Source organism: Leptonychotes weddellii, chromosome 10, assembly GCF_054177405.1.
Source record: "Leptonychotes weddellii isolate Sample4059 chromosome 10, ASM5417740v2, whole genome shotgun sequence".
Lineage (NCBI taxonomy): Eukaryota > Metazoa > Chordata > Mammalia > Carnivora > Phocidae > Leptonychotes > Leptonychotes weddellii.
In genome coordinates this window covers 18302602-18327025 of record NC_138378.1, presented here as the reverse complement: position 1 = coordinate 18327025, position 24424 = coordinate 18302602, and the positions used below count along the sequence as shown (strand labels likewise).

General features: G+C 47.0%; 1 protein-coding gene across 3 annotated transcripts in view; it reads left to right on the top strand.

Moving 5' to 3' along the window:
* Positions 1–24424, top strand: part of PPP1R16B (protein phosphatase 1 regulatory subunit 16B) — a 79001-nt gene that overhangs the window by 12599 nt on the left and 41978 nt on the right. For all 3 annotated transcript variants that reach the window (XM_081832803.1, XM_081832804.1, XM_081832802.1), the window contains exon 2: positions 14501–14864. In XM_081832803.1, coding sequence (XP_081688929.1) covers positions 14615–14864 — 250 coding nt within the window. In that variant the 5' untranslated portion in view covers positions 14501–14614. The remainder of the gene's footprint in view (positions 1–14500; positions 14865–24424) is intronic.

The following is a 24424-nucleotide window of genomic DNA, read 5'->3' as shown; positions in this document are numbered from 1 at the left end:
AGATTAAAGCTGCCGAGCAGTTTTTAAAAGTGGTTATACCAATTTATATTCCCAGTGTATAAGAATTCTTGCCAACAATTGCTATTTTCTGTCTTAAAAGTTTGTTTGTTTGTTTGTTTTGGCCATTCTGGTGGATATATAGTAGTCTCACTCTGTGATCTTAATCTATGTTCCTAGCATCTCCAGGTGATTCCAATGCATAACCAAGTTTGCGAAACTCTTCCCTTTTTTTTTTCCCCCAAGATTTTATTTATTTATTTGAGAGAGAGAGCATGAGCAGGGGAAGAGGGAGAAAGAGAAGCAGACTCCCCACTAAGCAAGGAACCTGACGCTGGGCTCGATCCCAAGACCCTGAGCCAAAGGCAGATGCTTAACTGACTGAGCCACCCAGGTGCCCCTGTGAACTGCTTTCCTAACAGGTTTTGAAAAAGCAAAATACCCTTTAGTGGAACTGGATAAAGAAGGGTTACAGTGGCCAGTGCCTCCCCTTCGACTCCCTCTGATGTCTGTACCCAGAGTTTTGTATTGACCTGATCTGTGTAATCAGCCAGTGGAGGATGCTTTTGCTGTGGAAGGGAAGTGCGGAGGTGCACCAAAGCTGACAGCCTGCCCCTTGTTCCTGTGTGCTTGATGTGGGGCACATGGTGCCATCAGGAATGATCTGGAAACTGGAAAGAGGCCATGGAGGGACTTCACTCTCTTCTTCCAATTTAAGACCTGAAAGAGAAGGGGAGGACTCGAGGAGTGGCTAGTGGTCTACACAGATGTCAGGTGAAAGATCTGGTCTTGGGCGCCTGGGTGGCTCAGTTGGTTAAGCGACTGCCTTCAGCTCAGGTCATGATCCTGGAGTCCCTGGATCGAGTCCCGCATCGGGCTCCCTGCTCGGCAGGGAGCCTGCTTCTCCCTCTGACCCTCCCCCCTCTCATGTGCTCTCTCTCTCTCTCATTCTGTCTCAAATAAAAAAAAAAAGAAAGAAAGATCTGGTCTTTGGGACCAGAGTTTAAGGTTTTGTGTTGTGTTTTTGCTCCTCAAAGTTTGCCCGATACCTGGCACTTGGAAGGTACTCAAAATACGGTCACTGTGAAACAAACTGAGGGTTCTAGAGGGGAGGGGGTTGGGGGATGGGTTAGCCTGGTGATAAGTATTAAAGAGGGCACATACTGAATGGAGCACTGGGTGTTATAGGCAAACAATGAATCAGGGAACACTACATCAAAAACTAATGATGTAATGTATGGTGATTAACATAACATAATAAAAAAAAAAATACTGTCACTGAAGTCAAGATGAGAGAGAACTACGTGACTGTCCCAAGGGGAAAGCACAACTCACGAGGATGCAGAGAAAGGCGTTGGTGGGGATTTAGCAGATCTGATAGCTTTGGTTCTCTTCTTTGTAGTGTCTGCATTGTGGCCAATACTTTCTATTTGCTCATTTATTTTCCCTTACACCCTCGAGCAAAGTTACAGTAGCTGCTTTAAATCCTTATCTTTTAACTCCAACATCTGGGGGCATCTTGGGGTAGATCTCTGTTGATTGCCTTTCCTCTTGAGTTTGGGTCACCTTTTCCTGTTTGTTTTTAAATTTTTTTTCTAGTAATTTTGGATTATATTCTGAACATTATGAGTGAGACTTGAAGAGACTGTTAATTTTATTATGTTCCTCAGAACAGTAATGATTTCCTTTGTTTTATCAGGCAGTTAACTTGACCAAACTCAAACTCAAAACTCAATTTCCCCTGCGTGGGCAACAGCTCAAAATCTTTGTTCAGTTCCTTTGGCCTGAGTTGAACTGCTGGGAACCTGTCCCGTAAATGCACAATTCAGGGAGATTTGGGTGGAGTTTATACCCAGAATTTGGGGCTACTGTTCTGTGGCTGTTTTCTGAGACACCTCTCCTCATTTTCCGGGTGTAGTTACCGAATTCTGCCCCCTAATTGCTCAGACAGGAAGAGTGAAGTTGTAGCTACCATACACATTAATTGGGGGTTGTCCTTGGTGAAAACCCTATAAAAACATGGAAGTCGCTCTTTCTTTCTTTTAAGTGTTGACTCCCCTCTATTTTCCATATGTTTGTAGTTGAACAAACTTAGTGCCTTCTAATAGATTATGTGTGTGTGTGTGTTTTATAGTTATATGTGAGAGGGTAGGTCCAAAAAGAACCTCTCTCCCATTACTAAAAGCAGAAACTTTCTTTTTTTTTTAAAGATTTTATTTATTTATTTGACAGAGAGACACAGCGAGAGAGGGAACACAAGCAGGGGGAGTGGGAGAGGGAGAAGCAGGCTTCCCGCTGAGCAGGGAGCCTGATGCGGGGCTCGATCCCAGGACCCTGAGATCATGACCTGAGCCGAAGGCAGACGCTTAACGACTGAGCCACCCAGGCACCCCTAAAAGCAGAAACTTTCTGATCAATGGTTCATTTAGGGACCCTCAGAGCCCCCTTATTTTATGGAAATAAATAGAGTAGATGGCAATAAATGTTTATTTGTTTATTGAATAAATGCATGAGGCTTTAAATAAAAAAAAAAATGGAAGTGAATTGGGGAGAAAATTGCCAAAAGAAAAATCCCGAGACCGGCTACACCTGGATGGCTCCAGGTATCAAGTAGGGAGGGTGTCCGATAATTTGCTGGAGACAATGTTGGGTGGAGGATGGCAATAATATTAGGGCTCCGGATCGCTGAGGATAGACCACAGTGGCTCACAAAGTGAACCTGAGTTTTCAACACGAGATGACAAACTCAGTTGTGACAGTAACATCACTTTCATGGGGTCGAGTCCATGGCTTACAGAGAACTTACCATGTTGAGTGGAAAGACAGCTGGTCAGAGGGGAGGCAGAGGTATGCCTGGAGTTCTGTGCCCTCCCAAGGAGCTGAGGAGAGGGAATCAAAGTGAAGGAACTCTGGCTGGAGATCAAAGAGCAGAGGAAGTAATGTCCAGGCAGTCCCACTATAGCTTGCTCCTCTCTGCATGGTGACCTGGGAGGTCACGGACCCAGTACGGAGAGACTTCAAAGACTACATAATGCACGGAAATGTCTTTTACCAAAACGCAGAGCATCTGGAGACTTCCTGACTTATTCTACCGAATTTCATCTCTCAGAGAGTAGAGGAGAGAGGACAGTTACTGGGATGAGTCTGGCTCAGGAGCCGCTGGGTGAAGTAAAAATGAGAAAGTGCCTCCCCAGAAAGGGAATGCTGAGCCCACAGGGGTTTGGAAGACAGGTTTTATGAAATTTAAGGGTGTGATTACAGTTGACCCTTGAACAACATGGGTTGAACTGCATTGGTCTGCATAACTGTGGATTTTTTTTCCCATACGGCACAGTCCTGTAAATGTATCTTCTCTTATGACTTTCTTATTTATTTATTTTTTTTAGATTTTATTTATTTATTTGACAGAGAGAGAGACAGCGAGAGGGGGAACACAAGCAGGGGGCGTGGGAGCGGGAGAAGCAGGCTTCCCGCAGAGCAAGGAGCGCGATGCGGGGCTCCATCCCGGGACCCTGGGATCATGACCTGAGCCGAAGGCCGACACTTAACGACTGAGCCACCCAGGCGCCCCTCTTAGGACTTTCTTATTAACATGTTCTCTCTAGCTTACTTTATTGCAAGGATACAGGATATAATACATATAACATACGGAAGCTGTGTTTATGTTATGTTATGTTAGCAGTAAGGCTTCCGGTCAGCAGTGGGTGATTACTAGTTAAGTTTTTGGAGAGTCAAAAGGTGTTATGTGGATTTTTGAAAGTGGGGGGGTCGGCACCCCTACCCCCTGCATTGCTCGAGGGTCAACTGTACATATATTTCCTGTCCCAGCCTCCAAAAGTAACGACAGCTCCAACAGTCAGGGAAGTTATGGCTTTAATCAGTTATCCTCACTCTGCATAGGTTTTCTTTTTCCTCCTTCATGGGTTCCTCTTCTTGCTACCAGTCAAGCTTCTATGGGCCATCTTCCCTGTCTGACATTTTTTTTCTCTTCTTTTCAAGTAGGGAAGATATTAAAAATACTAAACCATCACGGCACAGGCTTAGACCAATCAGAAGAGAGGCTAGCCTCAGCAGCCAGAATATGAGCTCTTCTTACCAGCTCCTTACCTCTGAATCTTTGTTTTCTGCTCTTTGAAATGGGGACGACACTTCCACTGCCGAGTTGGCACAATGGTCCGAGAGCTACGGGGAAAGAGCCTGACAAGTGGAAGGTGTGCTGTGGACAGAAGCTGTCCGTGGTACCCTGCACTCTCTCTCTGGGTCGATTTCATCTACACATTGTATAGCTTTTCTGATGCTACTCCTTAGTTTCATTAAGTCTATATTTTTTTTCTAAAGATTTTTTAAAAAGATTTTATTTATTTATTTGAGAGAGAGAGAATGAGAGAGAGCACACGAGACGGGGGAGGGTCAGAGGGAGAAGCAGACTCCCTGCAGAGCAGGGAGCCCGATGCGGGACTCAATCCCGGGACTCCAGGATCATGACCTGAGCCGAAGGCAGTCGCTTAACCAACTGAGCCACCCAAGCACTCTTTTCTAAAGATTTTATTTATTTATTTTAGAGATAGAGAGAGGGAGAGAAAGAGAGGATGTGAGCAGTGGGAGGAGCAGAGGGAGAGGGACAAGCAGACTCTGTGCAGAGTCTCCACAACCCCGAGATCCCACTGGAACCAAAACCAAGAGTTGGATGCCCAACCGACTGAGCCACCCAGGTGCCCCACATTAGGTCTATGTTTTACTGTATGTTGACTTCAGCAAGTGAAGTCTTGCATTTCATGAGGAAGATCTTTTAAAGCAACTAAGGTTCTTTTAGGGTTTTCCCTAGTTCTTTCTTCTCCTTCTCCTTTTATGTGTGTAGACTTCGGAATTAAGTGGACCTGGGTTCACGTCCCAGCTCCACCCCTCACTGGCTGCGCCACTCAAAGTGTCCGCTCTCCACTGTGCTCTTCCTCCTTGTTCTTCCTTCCTCCAGTGTGGGACTTTCTCCTTCAAGTCTAGCACTCTGTTTTTTACTGTCCTCGCTTCCTTGGAATATTCTCTAAACCTCAGTGAGCAAACAATATGAAAAACTCTTTAAAATTCCCACCCCTGCTACTTCCAATTGGCTCAGAAGACCCCTGGTCCAAGGGGAGGAGAGAGCTTGCTAGTTTCGGAAGTGGAGAGAGGGGTCTTGTTAGGAAGCAGACCATGGTCCCCTTCCTCCTTTATGTTGGCAGTGGTGTGGGACCCATGATGCTTGGAACGGATGAGAAAGTGATCCCTGGATGGTAGTAGTGCCTTTGCCCCTCCTCCTGCAGGAATGGACACCGTCCAGTTACCAGGAGAATGTGTCATCTCCCCGGCTCCAGGGACAGAGCTGAGCCAGGTGGCAGTCAGCTGTGGGAGTTGCCTTCCTTTGCTTGAGCTGGCTCCGCATACTGCTTCCTAGAGTCCGGATCTAGTCAATTTAAGGGATGGAGTAATGGAGTACAATTCTTCCTTCTACCCCCTTGAAGTTATTAGAGAAGAGAGGGAGTTATTAGAGAAATTCCTACTGGAACCTAAGATAGTCTTGATTCTTGTCTACCACAGAGGCCACAGTGATTTTGTATTGTTGTTTGGGTGATATATTGGGATTTGAGGGGCCCTTCCACTCAATCTGACAACTGTCTAGATGTTTGTGTTTAAGACTCGAGGATTTTGAGCCCTGGCGCAAAGGCAAGTATTGAAATCCAAGGTTAGGCAAGCATGATGTAGAGCAGAGCTGCATGCCCAGTATGCATGCGAGCCACTCTCCACTGCTTTCCCCATGGCAGACATTACCACACGACCACACCGCTCATTCCTCCTGTCGTCACACACACACACACACACACAGACAAGGCCCCAGAACCCCTCCCCTCACAGTGCTCCAGGTGGCCATCACCAACTCAAGAGTTGGTGCCACAGAGGCAAGCTCAGCCCAAGATGTCATGTGGAAAGAGAGAGGCGGAGGACACAGGCCACTCTGGGCTTGGCCAGTGTGAATGGCCATCCCCTGTTTGATAAATGCGTAACCAAGGAGGGCGTTTTGTGGCCACAGGTGGCCTCCTTTGGAAATTGATCCTTCCAGCTGCAAAGGGAGTTTTTTCTCTCCCTGCAAAGAGAGGGGGTGGACCACACTCCCTCAAGCCTGGAGAAACAGTATGTGGAATTTGACTCCCGTTTCCCCGTGCTTAGCTGTTACATAAGCTTCTTTAGAGCCTGGCTGTTGGGTGTAGCACCGAGACTCACTAATGTTCGTAGACCTCATGTCAGCTCTGTGTGTGCCCCATCCTTGGCACCTTCCCTCTGGCCCCTGCAGCCTCCCCCACACTTGACATTCTTATCGACAAGCATGTGGGCCTCTCTGTGGGTTTAGGTTCACGGGGAGAAGCTCAGCATGAAAAACTGGTGTGTTCATGGGTTTTCCTTCACCTGCTTGAGCTGTGGTTTCCTTTGAAGTTTTCTTGGAGTTGAGCCCGAGAAAGCTGTCTCACCATCATAGGCAAGAAGGAATCCAAAACATCATCAACCAGTATCTACTTCAAATGGCCCTTACAGTCTAGCTAGCCAGGTGGTTACCAAGTTCCAGGCTGCAAATATGCGTGAGGGGTACTTGCTCCTAATACAGGTGATCTGTCTACCAGGCCAGGACTGGGGCTCACTGGGCCAGTCCCACCCACCAGCCCACATGGGTGGTAGACCTTCTCTGTCAGCAGCCTCACGAATGGCCTTGGAGTTCCTGGTGGTGGGACCCCAACACTGTGCCATGGCTGGGTTTTGCACAATTGTCAGTGTTGGACAATTTTTCCTCTTGCCAGGCTGATCCTCCCTCTTCATTTTGCCTGTCCAGGATCTCAGCTCTGCCCTCTAGAGACTTGGAAAATAGCTCATGGCTTTTGTTAAGGCCTGGTCCTATACTGCCAAAATGGCCCAGCCAGTTCAGTCAGAGGTCTGCTGGGCTCTGATCATCCCCAGTGCTGGACACAATTCTTTTCCCAAGAAAGTTCAAGTCGCACTAATTACTTGACCCCTCCTTGTTCTTGTTGAACAGTGGGTGTTGAATCCTGACACCCTCCCCTGGCCGGATCCCCCTCAAAGTCTTGCCAAATTGGGTCATAGTAAATGGGCTTCAAGAGACAGTGACAAGTCGGGGGCCAAGCCCAGGGCCACCACTCAGAGGTCTGAATGAAGGAGCACAGCTGGGAGAGGCAGACTTGAGGAGCAGGCCCTTGGGGACCTGAGTCCCCCAACAGACTTAAAACCAGAATGCCTGTGTGGGATGACTGTGCTTGAAGTCTAGAAGGTACATCCCAGAAGGGCTAGGATAGTGAGTCCATAAAATCCCATGAGGATGGGCTTGAGGGTGACAAGGCTAATTTCTAACTCAGATATTTGGAGCACCAAAGGCCCCAGAAGTCTCTTTGCTCATGGGTAAAACATTTTTATACTGGGGCGGCGGGGGGGCGGTGATGCTGTTATTCAAAGCAGCGTGTTGTGTGAGGGTGGGGGCATACATCCTTTAGGAGAGAAAGTCGGTCCCAAGTGAGCTCCAAGGAGGAGGGAAAGCCAACGCTGTTTGTTTTGTTTTGGTCTTCTCCTCGAGCTAAGCCGCACAGGAAGCACGAGGAGAGAGCACTCTCGGGCTTCCTCTAGGCTGAGGCCAATATTGTGTGGAGAAGAATAGCTGAAGAACAAGAAAAAAATCTTAACATTTTCTTTTGACGGTGTGAACTTTGAGACACTGTCTGACTCATGTTTTAAAGACTCTTCAATTTGAATTCACCTTCCTCCGTGTTGTTTTTCTCAAGGCACTAGGCTCGAGTCCAAAGATGTGTCAACCAGCTGCCCCCCTGGGATTGAGGAGTCTCAAGGCCCTGGGCCCCCTTCTCCCCTCTGAGGGGGTGGGGCTGCTTTGGCCTTCCCACCCTTCCTCAAGGCTGGCCTTCAGCTGGGGGGACACGGGGCGGGGGGGGGGGGAAGTGGCCATATCTGGAACTGTGCCCCCAGCAAGAGGCCACTCACCCTGCTTCAGACAACAGTTCCTTCCGGGGTCCCCATTCCTGCACCCGGAAAAGCAGCATTGCTGTCTGTTAGGGTACTTTGGGCTACAGGGAACTAAATTCAGTTCAACTAGCTTGAATAATAAAGAGGATTTTGTTGTTTTGGATCACCGAAGTCGAGAAGCCCCTAAGTGAAAGGACCCCGTTTCCTCCCCTCCTCTGACTCCCAAGTATTAGCTTCACCCCTAGGCTGGCTTCCGGCTGCAACTGGGGTTCATGCTTCCACGTCAGGGGCAATCGGAAAAGAGAGTTACTGACTGGGGCCAGTGTAGGTCATGTGCCTCCCCCCAGCCAATCAGCAGGGCTGGGCAGAGGCCTTTGCTGACAGGTTCTGGCCAATCAGGGCCCAGCCCAGAGTAATGCTAGGGCAGCTACAAAGACCACCAGCAGTCTGTGTCTTTTAGTGGACCCATGCCTCTCTTTCTTTTTCTGTTCCCCCAGAGGCATATCATTGCCCGAACAGCACCCCTGTAATGGTCTTCTTTTTCATTTTCAAGGAGGAGGGGGTTCTATAGAGTGTCCTCCCCAGTCCCTCGTCCACCCCAGCACACTTCCTCACGCTTTCCCCTCGAGGCTCAGCTTTCTGGAGGGCAGCCCCTGCTTCCCTAGACGTGCGCTGACTTGGTTTCTCCTTGAGCAGACAGCAAGGGTTAGCAGATGCACCAAGAGGAATCAAGCTCAGACTTTGTCAACAGGAACCAGACGCTGAATCAAGGCTCACCCCAAATGCCTGTCCTGCCCCACTGAGGTCAAGTAGCTTGGCCTCAGACTTCCCGCTGCGCACAATCAGACTATTTTGTTTCATCTGCCCGACCTCATACAGCCACTTGTGGGAAAATTAAGTACCCTGCCCTGTTTCCCCCTTGCTTCTGATTTCTCTTCTCATATCACACATACTTCCTGGATATAATCTCACCTCAACCTGGCCTCTGCAGACCATTTCCACATCTGCCTCGTCAGCCTGGCTGCTCCACTGGCTCTTGGCCCCACGTGCCCAGTTCTCTGCGGGATGGTCTGTATGGATGTTCCCACAAAACACCAGGCTCAGTATCTCTCCACGGAGCTGGTTTTCCTCCACATGAGGTCCCCCTTGGGGATCCCCTGACTCAGACTCCGAGATAAGTGTTGATGATGTTGCTCTCCCAGGTCCTGACAGTTGGGGCTGCGTCCCTAACACCATCCCGGGTTTCCTCTGGAAGTGCGGACAGGTGCGCCCGGGTCTCAGAGGGGGCCAGGCCATAGCCCTTAGGAGGCAGGACTTCTGTGGGCTGCCCCAGCACCCAGACAGGTGCCCTGTCTTGGGGGCCGCCCAGCTGCTGTGTTAGCAGCACGATGGCAATTCTTTAATTAGACCAAGCAGGGTTTTCTCGGACAGGGGTGGGAGGAGGTGTGTGGGTCTATTGGGGGAAACTAGGTCACCTGAAAACCAGCAGTCAAGAGGGAGCTGTCCTGGAGCCCCAGCTCCAGGGAACCCAGAGGGGTGAGGAAGGAGGGGGCTGGCAGGGAGAGCAGAGTTAGAGGAAAATGTGCTCTGGCCCCTTTTACTGGCCCTTGGGAGGCATTGTCCTCGCCTTGCTCCAGGGGGCTGGGCAACTGCCCTTAATTCCTTCCTCCTGAGCAAACTGCCCTAGTCAAGGAGGGCATTGCAGTGAGTCCCTTCTGTCTGCCTGGGGCCTGCTACCATGGGGCCCGGGGAGGGAGTACTGCCCTGGGAATCAGACCCATGGCTTGAGATTCTGCTCAGTCTCTGTTTCCTTGGAGCATGTTCCCCACTCCCTCGTGCCTCTGTTTTGTCTTCCATCCAATCATCAGGGACTGTGCCTGTCTTCTGCCCTGCTGTACCCCTAGCCCTTAGCACAGTCCTGGCATGTGCTAGATGCCAGATAGATATTTGTCAGATGAAATCATCAATTCATATGAGTGTTTCTCTTATAAAATTGTCATTGAGGATCAGTAGCCAGGTGGATTTCCCAAATGCCAATCACTTACAGTTTTTGCCAACATTAAATCCCATCATTATTTCATTTTTTTTTGGCTACCACCTTGCTAGTTTTCCACTGGAGTAGATTTCTTTAAGAGCGAAATTTTATATCACAGCCATAAGTAAACAGTAACCGTGAAAACTAATCCACAGAAAACAGAACAATGTGTTTGCGTTCTATCCCAGATGCCATTGCTTGCCCAAGGCTATGAGCCTGAGGCCCACCTTCTCTTTGTTTACAAGGGAGAGTGACATGGTTATAAGGATGGATGTTTAAAAGTCTATTAGTACCCAACTGACACTTTCTTCTGGGGAAAATCCAATGGATGAAAAAAGAAGTGAAGAACATGACTTGCTTTCTGTAAGTCCATGTTATGTGAAATCTTGTTGCATACTTTTGAAAATTCCCTTGGAGTGGATTCTCTTTCCACACTTAGGGATACACTTGGCTGAGATGATGGGTTGGGGGGGGGTCCTTAGAAAGGATTAAGGGCTTTAATTAACAAGGTAAGTGATTGGTATGCTTATTCTTTAGTCTTGGCAGGGTTTTGGTACCTCCACTTAGTAGGTGATCAGTAAACACTCAATAGTGCAAAAAGGAGTAACTGTGTGCAGAATGTTAGGGCCCAAAGCGATCTTACAGAATACTCAGGCCGATCTGGCAAAAGTGGAAATGGTGTTCTCCGGCGCGTGATAGAGAATCTGCCACCTCCTGAGAGCACAAGCACCTTGCTGACTTGCTTGCTGGACTGCTCTGGAGGCTGGGTGTCTGTCTTTCTGGTGCACAGCACTGCTCCCCTGCACCCGGGGCCTTTTCTTCAGTGGGGAGATACATAGACTCTCTTCTCTTTCTTTCTGGATATTTGGAGAATGCTGTCTCGTTCTGCCTAAGACAGGGCTCGCAAACTCAGGTGAGCACAGGAGCTAACAAGGGATGCCAATTAGTGAAGGAGGTTAGGTGGGGTAATGGGGGGGGGGTAGTGTCCCCACCTGAACAGGACAGTCCTACTCCATATCTGCAGATTGTTACCATAGGAGCCCGGCGTGGCCAGGTGCTGAGATGGTCTAGGAAAACCTGAACATCTGATTTCGGATATTAAAACTTCAAGTTTTAAATGTTAGCAATACATTACTATATTATAAAACACAGTGTGGTCCAGAGCCCAACCAACAAACCAGCCAAACGTGGTGTGGACCTGGGGGCTTCCTGGTTAAGTCTGGCCCCAGTCACATACTGCTCACTGCTGCCCCGAAGACTTCTGTTCTTTCTAGGCTGAGCAGCCCCATCCTCCTCAAGCCATGTTTGTGGGTTCCTAGAATTCCCTCCATGATGATCAGCCCCTCTGCCTGCCTTTGAACATTGGCAAGCTCCCTCACAGCCCATGTCTGTCCTTTTCATCTGGCAAACTCCTACTCATCATTTCAGATTCAAATCAGTTGTCCCCTACTCTGGAGAGCTTTCCTCATCGCCTCAGGCAGACTGGCCCTTCCATTTTCTACCTATGACATGATGTTGGGTAAACTGCTTAATCTCTCTGTGCCTCAGTTTCCTTCTCTGTGAAATGGGGATGATGATAGTACCTACCTCATTAGATTGTCAAGAGGATAAAAAGAATTTGTAGATACACTGATAGACAGAAAGACAGACAGACAGAGGTTTCCTAGAAGGCAGAGCTAGTCCCTGATCCATCTCTGAATCAGGGCTTGTCACAGAGCAGGTGTTCATTAGATGTTAGATCACTTGAGGAAGTGGGGAGAAGTAAATATGTGATCCACTAGCTCCCAGTGAGGTCTGACTGTCATGATATGATGTGGTTGGGAATTCAACTCTTTCGAACTCCTTACTTTTTAAAAAGGCAACCAAAATATCTGTCTAAATGGCTAAAATGCAAAAACAGTGATACCACCAAATGCTGGCAGAGAAACTGGATCACTCATACATTGCTGGTGGGAATGAAAAATGGTACAGTCGCTCTAGGAAACAGAGTTTGACAGTTTTTTATAAAACTAATCATATAATTACCAAACGATCCTGCAGTTGTGCTCTTGGGCATTTACTCCAAAGAAGTGAAAACTTATATTCATACGAAGCCTGCACATGAAGGTAATAGCCCCAAACTGGAAACAGCCCAGACATTCTGCAGTGAGTAAGCAAACTGTGGTACATTCACACAATGGAATACTACTTGGCATTGAAGAGAATGGACTATGGATACACACAACAATTTGGATGAATCTCAAGGGAATGAACTGAGTAAAAAAGTCAATCCCAAAAGGTTACCTACTATCTGGTTCTATTTATATAACATTTTTGAAGTGACACAGTTCTAGAGGTGGGGATCAGTTGATTGCCCAGGGGAAGGATAAGAGTGCTTGGAGGGAGTGGGGCTAGGGAATCCTTATGTGATGGAACGGTTTGTATCTTGACTGTGGTGGTGGACACACGAACCTACACATGTGATGAAATTGTGTTAAACTAAACACACACACACACAAAGGAGTACATGTAAAACCAGGGAATTCTGAATAGATTGATAGGTTGTATCAATATCAGGTTCCTGGTCATGTTACTGAGTACAGTTTTGCAGGACCTTATCATGGGGATAAACTAGGTAAAGGTTGCATATTATTTGCTACAACTGCATGTGAATCTACAATGATCTCAAAATAAAAAGTATAATTAATTCATTTAAAAAGCATTACAAGGGGGCGCCTGGGTGGCTCAGTCGTTAAGCGTCTGCCTTCGGCTCAGGTCATGATCCCAGGGTCCTGGGATCGAGTCCCACATCGGGCTCCCTGCTCAGCGGGAAGCCTGCTTCTCCCTCTCCCACTCCCCCTGCTTGTGTTCCTGTTCTCGCTGTCTCTGTCATATAAATAAATAAAATCTTTAAAAAAAAAAAAAAAGCATTACAAGGTATCCACAACAAAATAAAATAAAAGCAACCAAAGGCAGTTGGCTTGTTTTTTTGTTTTTTTTTTTGCTGAGTTTTGCCTTTGGCTTATGTTTACTTTTGAAGTTGGGTTCACTCAGACCCTGAGGACCTTTGCCCTCTGAGCATGGTCAAGCCAACCCCTTCTCCATTTGCTTGTCTGCCCTCCAGTCTCAGAGCTGGGAGGGACCTGAAGAACAATCTGACACAATCTGACCTCCCAGGGGTCAGGCTTACGCCGAATCCTGGTCGTTAGCCTCTGGAGGATGGGCAGTCGGCGAGTGAAGCGGGGAACCCAGAAGATCAGCAATCACTTCTTTTTTTTTTTTTTTTTAAAGATTTTATTTATTTATTTGAGAGAGAGAACGAGAGACAGAGAGCACGAGAGGGAAGAGGGTCAGAGGGAGAAGCAGACCCCCCGCTGAGCAGGGAGCCCGATGTGGGACTCGATCCCGGGACTCCAGGATCATGACCCGAGCCGAAGGCAGTCGCTTAACCAACTGAGCCACCCAGGCGCCCCAGCAATCACTTCTTGAAGCCCAGAGCTATCCTGACCCCTGGGGACCAGCAGGCATTTCCATATTACCCAAATGCAGATCTGTGCCAGTCTTTTTCTTTCTCTTGCCCAGCACCCGACAACTCTCCCCCAGCCTTGCCTGTGAGGTCCCAGATGAGCTGGGCTTACATGATCTGGCTGTTTTCCCTGCAAGCTGTTTCTCTCTGTTATTAGGTGTATAACTTTTTTGGTCAGCTCTTTTGATTCCTATTAATTCTGGAAGGTGGAGACAGTATTTTGCAGGTGGGAAAACAGGCCTAAAGAGTCTCAAGTGATTGTTCCAAGACCCTTTCCCTGTGTGTCTGAGAGTCCATAGGGTCGGCGCTGAATGAAGACAGGGACCAGTTAGCATCGGACTGAAATGTGGTTGACTTCATGTTGTCCAGCAGTCTATGAGAGCAAAAAATGTGATTTTAAAAAAACTTTTAAGGTCATCTAAAGAAGAAAACTTCAGCCAAGATTTTCTAGGTCTCAGTAGTTCAGCAATTACCATACTTTTTGGTCTTAGGACCCCTTTACACTCTTAAAATTCAGGATGCCCAAGAGCTTTTGTTTATGTGGATGATATCTGTCAATATTTACCACATAATAAATTAATACTGGGAAATTTAAAATATGGCATTAATTCCTTTAAAAATAACAATAAAGCCCTTATATGTTATAATAATATAACAACCTTATATGAAATAACAATGTAAACTCCCCCGATTAATAATTTTGTGGCATGATGGAGGTGTTAGCAAAGGCTACGGTGGTAATCATATTGCAATAGATAAACGTATCAGATCAACACGTCGTAGGCCTTAGGCTCACACAAGGTTATAGGTCGAGTCTATCTCAATTAAAAAAAAACAGAAAAGGAAAACGAATATAATAGAAAAAGCAAGTGTTTGGAACACGGGGCGAGCGCCACCCTCAGATGGGAATTTCGAGGCTGACCAGCGTGTCCATCTGTGTCTCTCTCCCCGCACAGGCCCCACCATGAGGCCCCAGCCCCGCAGGAGCCCCCGCGCCGCCCCGGCACCCCGCGCCCCGCGCTAGCCCGCCGCGCTAGCCCCCCGCCAGGGTGTGGGGAGGCGCCAAGGCCATGGCCAGCCACGTGGACCTGCTGACGGAGCTGCAGCTGCTGGAGAAGGTGCCCACGCTGGAGCGGCTGCGCGCCGCCCAGAAGCGCCGGGCCCAGCAGCTGAAGAAGTGGGCGCAGTACGAGCAGGACCTGCAGCACCGCAAGCGCAAGCACGAGCGGAAGCGCAGCGCGGGCGGCCGGCGGCAGAAGGTGTCCTTCGAGGCCAGCGTGGCCCTGCTGGAGGCCTCCCTGAGGAACGACGCCGACGAAGGTAGGCCCCTCTGCCCGCGGTCGGCGCGGCCCCGGGTGCCTCCCGCCCGGCGCGGGGGTGTGTAGGGGGGGAGAGCTGGGCCCCCGGGGTCTGCGCGGCGGAGGAGGGGTGCTGGCCGCGCCTGGCCAGTCTCCCCGGTGCGGGCGGGCCCGCGTGTCCTGGCAAGGGCATGTTCCGAGGTGGGGCCTCTGAATTGATCTTCGACTCTTTTTTTTGGAAATAAGAATTCTAGCCTTTGGCGCATGAACACCACATTCATTTTCCTTGCCTCCCACGAATGTGCACCAACATCGCACTTCTTGCGCACGATTGTTCTAGATGTGGCGAACAAATGGGATCTTGTCTTGCTCCTCCAAGAGCTCACTACTCAGAGCATCTGGCATTTCTTAAGCCCCTCCGCTGAGCCAGGCCCCCCGCGCCGGACGCTCCGTATGCGGTTGGGTTTTCCTGGGCCTCGGCTGCGGCCCTGGGTGGGGTAGGGCCTGGTTACTAGCCCAGGCCTGCACTTAGCCTGCCCTCGCTTCTCAAACGGATTTTGTCGGTTATTCCCGGGGTGACTCTGGCAAGGAGGCAAGTCACTTGGGCTCCTTATACCTTAGTTTCCACCTCTGTAAAATGGGGATAAATGCTAGTATCCGCCTCAAGGGCTTGCTGTGAGCATTAAATTAGCTAATACCGCTAAGTTATTGGATATGTGTGGTCCCTCGTACTCTGTGAGTGGTTATTAGTATGTTTTATTTTATTACATGATTCCTATATTTTATTTCATTATATTTATAGAGTGAATGTATGTTTAGATACACATTTGTATATATATAACATCTGTATAATATCATATATATATATACATATGTATATATATAATTGTTTATATGCAGAGTGTCCATAAACTCTGGAAACAGAGGAATATACACAATGTTGTCTAGGACATTTTCACTCTATGAAGCAAACTAATAAACACAAATGCAAATACACACTCATATAATCTGTTTCCAGATATTATGGATATCCTGTACTTGTTACATTTTACTTAATTATGTTATTATATGTCCCCTGATCCAGATACCATGATACCCCAGAGGCAGGTATAATAAACACCCATTTTACAGATGGGGAAACTGAGACCCAGAGAGGTTCAGAACCTTGACCAAGGTGGCAGAGCTGGGACCAGGAACCACAGGATCCAAGGTCTTGTCACTGGCCTCATGGCCTTGTAGGTTTGTTTCCCGTTATATCAATGATTGGAGGATCCATGATTTGACCAAAGCTCTCTTCTCTGAGGATGCTCTGAGGGGTCATCGCGCAGCTGAGGTTTGTGTGTGTGTCCTGTGTTGCCCTCAGCAGCCTCCAGTCCCCTCCCGGTATAGGAGGCCTTTCTGGCTGTCCCCGGAGAGGCTCGCTAGCCGTGTTTCTTGGGTCCCTCTGGCCTCCTGCCTGCGCACACCCTCCAGACATGTGCTAACGCAGTCATCGAGAGAGGGATGGCACTTGCTGCACTAGAGGGTTGGGTTTTATGCACGTTGCTCCTCAGGTTCTAGCACCCTCTGAGAAGCACAGTTCCCCTTCTGCCCTGGTTACAGAGTGCTCTGGGGACAGAGCAGAAGCATTCCCAGAACTACTCAGCTGGAAAGAGCGCAGCTGAGAGCCTGGGGTGAGCAGCCCCGGGACAGAGGCATGAAATGTCGGGCTCGGGGGACTGGCCCTGCGAGGCTCCTTCCCACATGAGGTGCTGGGTGACGTGGCAGACCCATCCTGCTCAGTGGGCGGCACATCAGTGATGTCTAATTTGTGTCGTGGGTGGCGGTTCATCAGCTCTTCTTTGCCACTCATCTTTTCCTCCCTCCTTCCCTGACAAAGCCCTGTTCCCCTCCCTGAAGGGACTCTGTGAGCTGGCTGACAGCTGATCCAGAGTGTCGGCGCCTCCCCAGCCCCGGCATGGGCCCCACACCCAGCCAGCCTCCCACACAGACTGGTGAGAAGGAGCGCCGGGCTTGGGTCCAGGACCACAGGCCCCCTCGGCCTTGCGTGTGACCTTGAGCAGCTTGTTTCGCTGCTCTGGGTCCACCTTCTTAATCTGTAAAATGGAGTTTGTTTGTTTGTTTGTTTGTTTTAAAGATTTTATCTCTTTATTTGACAGAGAGACGGTGAGAGAGGAAACACAAGTAGGGGGAGCGGGAGAGGGAGAAGCAGGCCTCCAGCTGAGCAGGGAGCCCGATGCGGGGCTCGATCCCAGGACCCTGAGATCATGACATGAGCCGAAGGCAGACGCTTAACGACTGAGCCACCCAGGCGCCCCATGTAAAATGGAGTTTTGAACCTTGTCCTCAGGGGGGTGTGACAAGAATGAGACAAGACCCTAAATGTGACAGCTCTCTGAAAAGTGACCCTGAATGCTGCACCAGGGTGGTGACCATTTTAACACACTTTGTTTTTAAGAACCCAAATATACACAAACACGTTCTTCTTGTAAAAATCAACACAGAAGCATACAGAGTAAAAAGTCCCTCCCTCCACCCTTCTTTCTCTCTGTTTCATGTGTTTCCTTCCAGGCATTTTTCTTATTTGCCTGTGTATTTGTCCACTTGGAGAAACAGGGTCTAGTTGGGGTTTTTAATTTTTTTTTGTTTTTATGTAAGTGATGACATGTTGGATACATTATTCTGCAGTTTTCTTTCTTTCTTTTTTTTTTATTTTTTTCACCCAGCAAGATACCTTGGAGGTGTTTTCAATGCCAATACCGTGGAATAATAGAGCTGTAGTATTCTTTTTAATCACTGCATAGTATTCTGTAGTATGGATTCAGCAGAAGTTTTGAACTGGTTCCTTAGTGAAGGGCATGGAGGTTTTTTCAGTGGTTTTGCTTTTGCCCAAGTGAACATTTTGTGCACACAGGGTAGATGTTGATCAAGGACAGATGTGGGAAAATGGAAGAGTCGGTTGCAAGGGTATGTGTATTAAATTTGAGTGGGTCAGGTGCTGCCCCCTTCGGCTGGTCCCTAGCTTTGGGGCAGCCAAGTGAGGGTGGAGGCCTGGAGCACTGTGTGCTGTGGGGAGCTGTAGGGTGGGGTGAGAGGTCCCCCTGCAGTCCACAGGTGGCTGGGCTTGGGCTGGGGTGTGCAGCTTCCATCAGTCAGCAGGCAATCTGGCCGGGCTTCGCTCAGCATCTTGGCAGCATGACAGAGCCCGCTGCTCCCAGCTGGTGGGGATGGTTTCTGTGTGCTGGCGGAGCTGGTGTGGGGGAGGCTGCAGGGGCGTTAGCTCACAGCGGGATGGGAATGGGGGTGTCAGCTCCCCCGCTCCCTTGAGCTCACAGCAGTGGCTGAGTCAACCTCCTCCACCTGCCAGGGCAATGTGAGTCAACCCAGAGAAAGGCAGCGCTGGAGAGGGACTCACTGTACTTCCTTCTCTGGCTCTGCACTGTCTTCAGGCTAACATCCGGGCATCAGGGACCCGCCTTGGTCTTGGACCTGCCTGGGATTATGACCTGGGCCGAAGGCAGACGCTCAACGACTGAGCCACCCAGGCGCTCCATGTAAAATGGAGTTTTGAAACTTGTCCTCAAGGGGGTGTGACAAGAATGAGACAAGACCCTAAATGTGACAGCTCTCTGAAAAGTGACCCCCACCCTCTTGTGCCCCCTGCCCAGCATCACCCCGTACTCCAGCCATCTCCAACTCCAGCTTCTTCCCGTATGCCCTGCGTTCTCATACCTCCCCACTTTTGCATATGCAGTTCCCTCTGTCTGGAACACTCCTTCCCCTGATTCCTATAACCTAGGGGTTGGGTCTTGAGTGACCTTCTTGGGGAGCAATCTGTGAGCCTTTTCTGCACCCCATCCCATCACTAGTTAGAGCAGTAACAGACACAGCTGACGTTTCCCGAGAGGCAGTGCAGTGTCGTGGAGAGGAGCATGGACTCTGGAGCTAGTTCTCCGGGATTCACGTCCCAGCTCTGCCGCGTACTAACGGTGCAACATCAGCCAATTTACTCAACTTCTCGGGGCCTCAGTTTCCCCATCTGTGAAAATGAGGAGGATATAATACAACTGCCTCAGAAAGTTGTCGTGGGGTTAAAATGAGTTTACAGATGTTGAAGTGGTATGCTAAGGAGTAGATTTAAGTGCTGTAAATTGTAGCTATTCTGCATCATCTGTGGTCTACACTTACATAATCTACACTAGTGTATACACTGATTATCATTGTTACTGTTATTTACGGAGTGCTTACTTTGTATCAAAAGTTATCTCAGTTAATCCTCGTAACGACCCTCTGCGAGGGAGTCAAATCTCATTTTTTAAAAATAGCTCAATTGAGGTTTAATTGACATATCACAAAAATTTGCCCATTTTAAGTGTGCGATTCAATGATTTTCAGTAAATTTACAGAGCTACGCACCCATCACCACAACCCAATTTTTGAACGTTCCATCACCCCCAAGAGAAACTTTGTGCCCATTTGTAGTCACTCCTGACTCCCACCCCTGCCCCCCAGCCCTAGGCAACCACTAACCTGCATTCTGCCTCTATACCCTTGCTTTTTCTGGAACATTCCACTTACATGGACTCATCCAATATGTGATCTTTTGCGGTTGGCTTCTTTCATTTAGAGTTATGTTCCCAAGGTGGGTTCAAGCTGTGGCATGTGTCCGGATTTCATTTCTTTTATTGCCCTATAGTATTCCTTTGTATGGATATGCCGCATTTCGTTTATCCATTCACATTTGGATTGCTTCCTTTTGTGGTAAGTCTTTGTTTGCACTTAAGTTTTTATTTCTCTTGGGTCGTTACCTAGGACTGGAATTGCTGGGTCACATGGCAAATTTGGGTTTAACATTTAGGAAGCTGCTAACCTGTTTTCCAAAAGGGCGGCACCATTTTGCATTCTCAAACCTCATGTGACAGATGAGGACATCAAAAGTTTGAGAGGCTATGTCACCTGCCAAAGATCTCATAGGTTTTTGGCGTCAGACCTGGGACTCAGACCCACATCTGATGTCTCTGAAGCCTGTGCTTTTAACTGCCAGGTGGACCCGGCACCTCCTGCTTTGGATGAGAGAGCCACTCACTTATGGTTCTGATCTGTGTCTCTTGGGGCCTGAAGATCCTGCTGCTCCTGCCAGCCTCTTAGGCCCTTGGCACGGGGGGTGGGGTGGGGGGGTCCCCTGGATAAGCTCTTCATCCCGAGGTGTAACCTCTTTCCACGGCCACATGAGCCAGCCTCTGTTGAAACCACCCAACATTTGTTAAGTTGTCAGGGCTTCTGTTCTTCTCTCCGAATGTGCAGGGTTTTCTTTATGGAAACTGTTCACATTCCCAAAAAAGTTTGAGTGATTCTTCTATAGCCTAATTTTAACGCTTCAACTGTTATTCTCACGGTAAAGGTTTTCAAACTTTTTTTTTTTATTTTCCAGCAGTGGAAACTTTTCTTTCTGTGAAATTATGCAGAAACTCAATATGTAAAAAGGGTGAAAGAGCTATTCTGGCTGAGGCTGTGGGGGTGGGGGCGGTGGCCACCGGACCCTCACCCACCATGCGCCCCGTAGACGGCTCCCTCGCTGGGAGGTGTACTGGGGCACAGCCGGGCTCTGCACGTCATGCTTAAACTGTCGACTCATCGAAAGGAAACATAGGTCTGACTTTCACGTCTGGTGATTTTGAAAAGGGAAGTTTCTTTTCTCTTAGTTAGAAAAATCATTCATCCTTGTTAAAGTGCAGGAAAAAAACATTAAGAAAATAAAATCACAGATACACCCAAAGTGAACAGCAACAACTACTGGTAATGTTTTGGTATTGTTCTATTACTCAGGGTCCTGATAGGGAAGAAATGGAGAAAAGTTTAATAAAGGCGTAGTTTCCAAAGAGCTTAGGGTGTTAGTCCTCAACCTTTTTGGTCTCAAGACCCCTTTATATGGTTCAAAACTGAGAACTCTCAAGAGCTTTTGTTTCACTGGGTTCTGTATTGATATTTATCATATTAGAAATTAAGACTGCGGAATTAAAAAATATCTACTCATTAAAACATAAAAATAAAGCCATTATCTGTTGTACTAGTTATCTATTGCTGCATAGCAGAGGAGCTCAAAATTTAGCAGCTTAAAACAATAAACGTTTCCTGTTTCACACAGTTTCTGTGGATCAAGAATCCAGGGGCAACGTGGCCTGGGTGGTTCTAGCTCAGGATCTCTCATAAGGTTGCAATTACCTCACGATTTAATGGGGCTGCAGAATCTGCCTCCAAGATGGCACGCTCACATGGCTCTTGGCAGGAGGCCTCAGATTCTTGCCATATGAGCCTCTTCATGGGGCCACTTGAGTGTCTTCTGAACATGCTGGCTGGCTTTCTTCAGAGTGAGTGATCCAAGAGATCGAGTAAGGAGGAAACCACACTGCCTTTTATGACCTAGACTTTTAAGTCATATATCATTACTTCTGCCATATTCTATTCATTAGAAACGATTCACAAAGTCTAGCTCACACTCACGGGGAGAAGAATTAGGCTCCACCTCTTGAAGCGAGGAGAATTTGTGGACATGTTCTAGAACTACCACACGTGAACATAAATATTTTTATGAAAAATACTAATATTTTTCAAGACAAAAGAAATATAGAGTAGCCTTGTTTTATACTTTGCTTAAAAGAAGATAGCTGGATTCTCTTATCTGCTTCTGCATTCAATATGTTGTGATATGTTATATTGGTTAAAGTAAATGAAGAAAATCTTACCTCACACAGATATGTCATTGGAAAAGAGAGGATTATTTTAATTGCTTTTTCAGATCATTGTGGATATTCTTTGATATTGCAACCAAATTCAACAGGTGGTAGCTTCTTGACGGTTAGTCTCAATGTGGAATTTGAAACCATATTGATTTTTTGCTTTTCTTACTTTGTTACATTAAAATCCATTGGTGGTCTTGCATTTTGAAAGGTTCTTTTACCCATGTCTACTTTCTTTTCTTTTTTTTAAAGGTAATGTATTATCTGTTAGAAAATATTAGCTCACATTTTTTTTTGGCTATTACACCAAAAACACAAGCAACAAGAGGAAAAAATTAACAGATGGGCCTGTATCAAACCCAAAAGCTTCTGCACAGCAAAAAGAATGGTCAGCAAAAGAAGAAGCAAACTACAGAATAGGAGAAAGTATTTGCAAACTATATCTCAGATAGGGGGTTAATATCCAAAAGATATAAGGAACTCATACAACTCAATTAAAAAAAACCAAATAATCCAATTAAAAATGGGCAGAATACCTGAATAGACATTTTCCCAAAGAAGACATACAGATGGCCAACAGGTATATGAAAAGATGCTCAACATCATTAATCATTAGGGAAATGCAGATCAAAGCCACAATGAGATAACACTTCATTTAAGAACATGGAAGAACCTTAATGGCTTCTCTCCTGTAGTAATAGCAAGGTAGATCGAGCAAAGAACACAAACCAAGAGAAACCCTGGGATACCTTGGTAGCTCCATGTTGAGCCAAGAAGAAGAGAACAAAGGAGACCAATAATCACCTGCCAGGGTGGAAGAAAGACAACTAGGGCGGTGTGGCATCTCAGAACCCTAGGGAGGGAGCCATTTTTAGAAGAAAGGTCCATCTGCTGAGCCAGATGTGGCTTAGAGGTGGACAGTTTTACATTGTATTAATATAATCTTTGCAAAAGAGATTGTTAATGATGACCTCCTAGTTCTCTGTCTGAATGTACCATAATTTACATAACCACTCCCCTATGATTGGATTTTCAGGTTGTTTCCAATTTTTGCTACTATAAATTATGCTGGTGGTGGTGATTATCACTGTATTAAAGTATTTGGTCACAGGTTTGATCGTTTACTTTGGGTAGATTCCTTGAGGCTCATAGTTTTGAGATATAAACATCTACAAGGCTTTGGTAGAAGTTGCTTATTTGGTCAGTTTGCAACGCCCCCCAGCCTGTGTGCTGGCCTGCCTCACCTCTGCCTTGCTCATTGACACTGCTGGATGCCACAGAAAGCGTAAAGTTGCTGATAGATTCAATATATGGGAGATAGTCCTGCTGTCTTAATTCACATGTAACGGAGAAGTTTAAGGTTGAATACCTATTCATAATCTTCCTGGGCATTCGTTTCTTTATTTCTCTGAGTTGTCTATTTTTTGGGTCCATTTTTTCTACTAGTTGCTTTTTCTTATTGACTTCAATGATTGAGTAATGTTTGTGACAGAGGAGAGAAAGGGAGGAGGAGAGAGAGAGAGAGCATGAAAATGGAGGGGAGGATGTGGGTTGTTGTAATGTACGGTGCACATGCTTTCCGCAGACTCTGGGTGTGTGTGTGTGTGTGTGTGCGTGTGCGTGCGCATGTGTGTATGTGTGTGTTTGCTTTACCATTTTGTTTATAGATCATTTTCATGTAGTTAAATCTAATGATATTCACTTCCCTCCTTCATTATTTTGTTCTTTGCTTTTATCCCTCAAAAACAGGGCTTTTATCCCTCTAAAACTATGGCTTGAAGGCCAAATCTTGCCACCATCTGTTTTTGTAAATAAAGTTTTATTGGAATACAGCCACACCTAACCATTTACATATTATCTAACCTTCCCACTGCAGCGACAGGGTTAGGTAGTTGCCACAGAGACCATATAACCTGTAAAGATGAGAATATTTACTCTCGCCCTATACAGAAAAATTTTGCTCACTCTTGCTCTAAAGCGTTGCCTCATCCAGTGATGTATATTAGCCTCCATGCTCTTCTAGATTTTTGTGGCCTTATGTAAATAAAGTAAACATGTAATTTTTCTGGAATTCACTTTAGTGTAAAGTAGTCAATGAAAATCTGTCTATCTCCATTTTGTTTCCAAAGCATTTCCAATTGTCCAGCTTCCTTCCCTTCCCTACGAGTTTGCGATGCCACGCTCATCCTCCTGAGCCTCATCTGTGAAAAAGGGTAACTTTCCAAGCTGTTTATTGTGTTCCAACGATCTGTTTCTGTGCCAATTACACATGGTTTTGATCCCAGCTTTCTAATGTGGCTTAGTGTATGATAGAACGAGTCCTTCCTCAAATTGCTCTTCTTTTGCAAAATGTTCTTGGTTATGTTCTTGGTTACATAAGAATTTTTGGTCAAGTGTTCCCTCCAGAGCTCAAAAATAGATTCCTCCAAAATTAATTAATATTATAAATGGGTATAGAGTTTTGGTTTTACAAGATGAGAGGAATTCTGGAGATGGATGGCTATGACGGTCGCACAGCACACAGCATTATGAATATAATATTCATAATATTTTTTTTTAAAGATTTTATCCATTTATTTGAGACAGAATGAGAGAGAGAGAGAGCACATGAGAGGGGGGAGGGCCAGAGGGAGAAGCAGGCTCCCCGCCGAGCAGGGAGCCCGATGCGGGACTCGATCCCGGGACTCCAGGATCATGACCTGAGCCGAAGGCAGTCACCCAACCGACTGAGCCACCCAGGCGCCCCAATATTCATAATATTACTGTGATATAATATATAGGCATTATATATTATATATAATAATAATAATACCACTGAACTGTACTCTTAAAAATGATTAAGATG